General features: G+C 35.5%; 1 protein-coding gene across 1 annotated transcript; it reads right to left on the reverse strand.

The window, feature by feature from the left end:
• Positions 1-2,523: 2,523 nt before the first annotated feature.
• On the reverse strand, positions 2,524-3,230 carry LOC104881270 (pentatricopeptide repeat-containing protein At1g25360-like). Its single transcript, XM_010660825.1, has 2 exons — positions 3,081-3,230; positions 2,524-2,871 (listed from the first exon to the last, which is right to left on the reverse strand). Exons 1-2 carry the CDS (start codon positions 3,228-3,230, stop codon positions 2,524-2,526), a joined length of 498 nt encoding a protein of 165 aa, XP_010659127.1.
• Between the last annotated feature and the right edge of the window lie 640 nt (positions 3,231-3,870).

Consider the following 3,870-nt stretch of genomic DNA (forward strand, 5'->3'; position numbering starts at 1 on the left):
TTGTTCAGCGGACCTCAAACTACCAGCCTACTATTTGGGACTATGATTATGTGAAGTCTCTAAGAAGTGATTATGTGGTAGGTTTATCATGAATATTGCTAACAGGTTAATTTAGTTATTAAAGTTCCACTTAGTGATTATGGTTATATGTGTATGCTGAGAGAAACATGCAAGAGAAGGCTTGGTGAGCTAAAGAGATATGTGAAGACGATGCTTGACAAAGTCTCTCTTCATGTAAATACAAAGTCTCTCTCTTTCTTTTCTCATGGTCACCATAATGAGCATCTTTCTTTTCTCATGTAAATATAAAGTCTCTCTCTCTCTCTCTTGGTTGAGATATTTCTCATGGTCACCATAAGAGTTTAAGAGTAGTAAGGTTGAAGTAAGGCCCACATTGATCCACAAGGTCATGGAGGCTCAAAAAATCTCTAAATTGGAGAAAGCATGGGATAGTTAGCTGCCCTTAGCAACCTAACCAACCTGCTCACCTAGTCATTCACCTAGTCATTCCTAAGTTTGTGCTCAAGGAGTTTTGGTAATGTTTCATGTAACTGTTTAATTATGTGTCAAACATTGTTTGCTCGTGTATGATGTATTTCTAAAAACTGAATATAATGTAATAGATTATTAATAATAAGACAATATAAAAGAATTTGTAGTACTATGAATAATAATATGTCAACTTATGGATAATTAAGGCGGTTCATAAAATAAGTGAATATTAATTATAATCATAAGAACTAATGGAAATAATTAAAATCTAAGTTAAATTACCGATAGGCTCTTTAGTTCCCATGAATAGGAAAGCTCTTGCATATATATATATATATAATACTTAAAGCAAATTAGTGAGAATTCAATAAGAAATGTCATCTAGTTAACTAATGATGATTCATAAATGATAAAGAGGTTGGATAGCTCAACTCTAATAATGATCTAAAATTTTATTATGCAGAATGTAGAGAATTAATTTACTATTGTTATAGAATAAATGAATTATAAGAAGAAAAAAATTAGAAAAAAAAATGTTCACCCGATAGTATCTCATTTCATTAACAAGTCTCCCTTTTTATAGATAGTTAAAAAGTTATTTATATGAATATGGATGATCATCTATAAGTTTTCACAATATCATAAATTCTCATATATCATGACACTATCCCTTATATGATTATGAGATTACGCCTCATTAAAACTTGATTAGGAAAAATCTTATGGGAAAAACCTTAACAGTGAAGAAAAAAAGTAAAATATTTTTTAAATGATTTGACTATTAGGACCATGTTAAAAACATTATTATTAAAATCTAATGAGAAAAGAGTACAATGTTTTTGTATCAATATTCTCCTTATGTAGAGATGATTATGCTTTCGTTAACCCTTCAACTTATAGTTCTATCAACTCCCTATCCCAATGTCATATCTTAGTTGTTTCACTATAATATATATGTGGATCCCATATTTCGGCTCATGTGCTTTCACTCAATGGCGAATTCGCTTTTTATTTGAAAAAAATGATTATATTTATTAAGAAAATGACTTGGAGTCGTCACTTATTTTTATTTTATTTTTAAAAGGTAAACAAAATAAGAAATAAAAACCCTAAGTATGACTCTTTATTTGGAAAAGGTGGTCTATGAAAACCAAAAATGGATTCAAGGGTCAGGTTACTTATTAGGAAGGTACGGTAAAGGTCGTAGCACCCCTCTAAGTCCCTAAGGATGGGTCTCTACTAATAAAATAAAGCGAGTATGACGATTGATAAATAAATCAATGAATACCGAATGAAAATCACAACAAAATATCCGAATGAATATGAAAGGCAAAGAACGTACCTGAGTGATGACCTTATTTATTTCATTAGAAGAAAGGGTTAGTGAACAAACATAGAATAATTGTGTGTATATCATAGAATAAAATAAATCAATTACATATAGCAATCAAATCAATCAATCCATCAATCAATCATAAAACCAAGTATGTGGGGCTCCCACCAAAGCCCGAATTATTTTTGTATGAATCAATTTCATAAATTCAATTATTTGGAGATACAAAATTAAATTCATGCCCATTTTAAAACATTTTAAAAAAAATCAAAGAAAGAAAAAAGTGAGAAATTGCTTGCTAGAAAGAAAATAGCAGCAGAGTTTTATTAAAAATTGAAGGATTCTGGGACCTAAAAGTTCTAAGGATGAGAAATGAGAGAATTGGGATTATTTAAGAAAACTGGAATTTGAGGAAACATTCACAAAATGGGATATGGGCAATTATTTTTCAAAGTCAAAGATGGAGCAATGGCAGAAAGATATGTGGCCTGAAGATGGCCATGCAGTTCATGCATAAGTGGAAGAGATGGGGAATGACGACCACGTAAGTGTGAATCTCAGAGTATTACTGTGTTTGCTGTATCAATAGCCCATCTTCAACTGAACCAGCATGGCTACAAGTGGAAAAGAACTGTAAGGAAAGTTATCCGATCTGGTAATATATCTTCCTTTAACATCAGTTCAAAAAGTTCTAGTGCTTAAGCATCATGTCCATGTTGACTCAGAGCTGCAATCATGGCATTCCAAGATACTGAATCCAAACAAGGCATTGTTATGAGAACACAGTGGGCAGCCTCAACAACACCACATTTTGCATACATTGTCATCAGTGCATTTCCTGCTGAAAGGCTTGAGTCAAAACCTAGCCGGACAAACTGAGCAGGGAGCTGCCGTCCATGCATCAATGTTGCAAACCAAGCACAATCAATAATTGCCCTTGCAAGTGCATAATCACATGGCTCAAAGCCCTCTGACTTTATACGATTGAATAGCTTCAGACCTTCTTCACCAAAACCATTTTGTGCCAATCCAGATATCATCACAGTCTATGTCAAAAGATTCCACTCTGGCATCCCGAAATCATCACATTCCATGCAACCACCAATTTTTCTGTCATCTCATCAAGAAACTGACGTGCTGCATCAAGTTCACCATTCCTTACATATCCTATTATCATTCTTGTCCACGAACACTACCAGAAATTTATGGGGGCAGCTCCTGACGACAAACAAGGCATGCATTGTGCTGAATCAACCAAAGACTTCAATTCACCAAAATTCACAGGAATCCCAGGCCCTAAGCATTGCTCAGCCATATGACTTAACTCATTCAACTTCAGAAGCTCAGTAACCTGCAACTTGGCTGTAGCCTCAATTTGGTCGCTCCTTGGGGGTTCAGATGACATCTAAGATGGATCTAATATCTCTTCAACATCCCAAAATAATATGCTCAGAAAGTGCATGCCCATAGCCCAATGTCGTTCCAAGAATAGTTTTCAGGTTCGCTTGCTTGGCATAAGCATCATCATTCGCATTTTTGCTTGGCTCAGTCGACTTCATGCCTTTGCTGCTATCCTGCTTCTCTCTAGGCGCATCAGACACTTTATTTCCACCCTCACTGGCCTCGACTGCTTCATTGCTCTCAGATTCTGATAGCATGACAATGCACCCACGAACAACCTTCCCCTTCATTCTCCATTACGTCTTCCATATCCACGGAAGCATGGGGTACTGAGTGCGAAGCAATTATAGGAAAAGCAGTTCAAGGCTGGAATGCTTCTGAAGTATGAATCAGAGTCTGAATCTAAGTTTGAAACTCGAGATCCCTGAAGATAGTGATGATCGCCGCTCCGATGGACGCCATCATGACCAGAAAAGGTCGAGAACTCAGATGAAAGGTTCTGTCACTACTACTGCTTGAATATGGACTCTGCACAGTGGCCCAGAGTAATCTGTGATGCAACAATCACCTATTTCCTTTAGTTAAGGTGACTCGTCTGCTTCACATTGAACCCATCATCAAAATACACATCTATTTCTTAGTGA

Source organism: Vitis vinifera, chromosome 13, assembly GCF_030704535.1.
Source record: "Vitis vinifera cultivar Pinot Noir 40024 chromosome 13, ASM3070453v1".
Lineage (NCBI taxonomy): Eukaryota > Viridiplantae > Streptophyta > Magnoliopsida > Vitales > Vitaceae > Vitis > Vitis vinifera.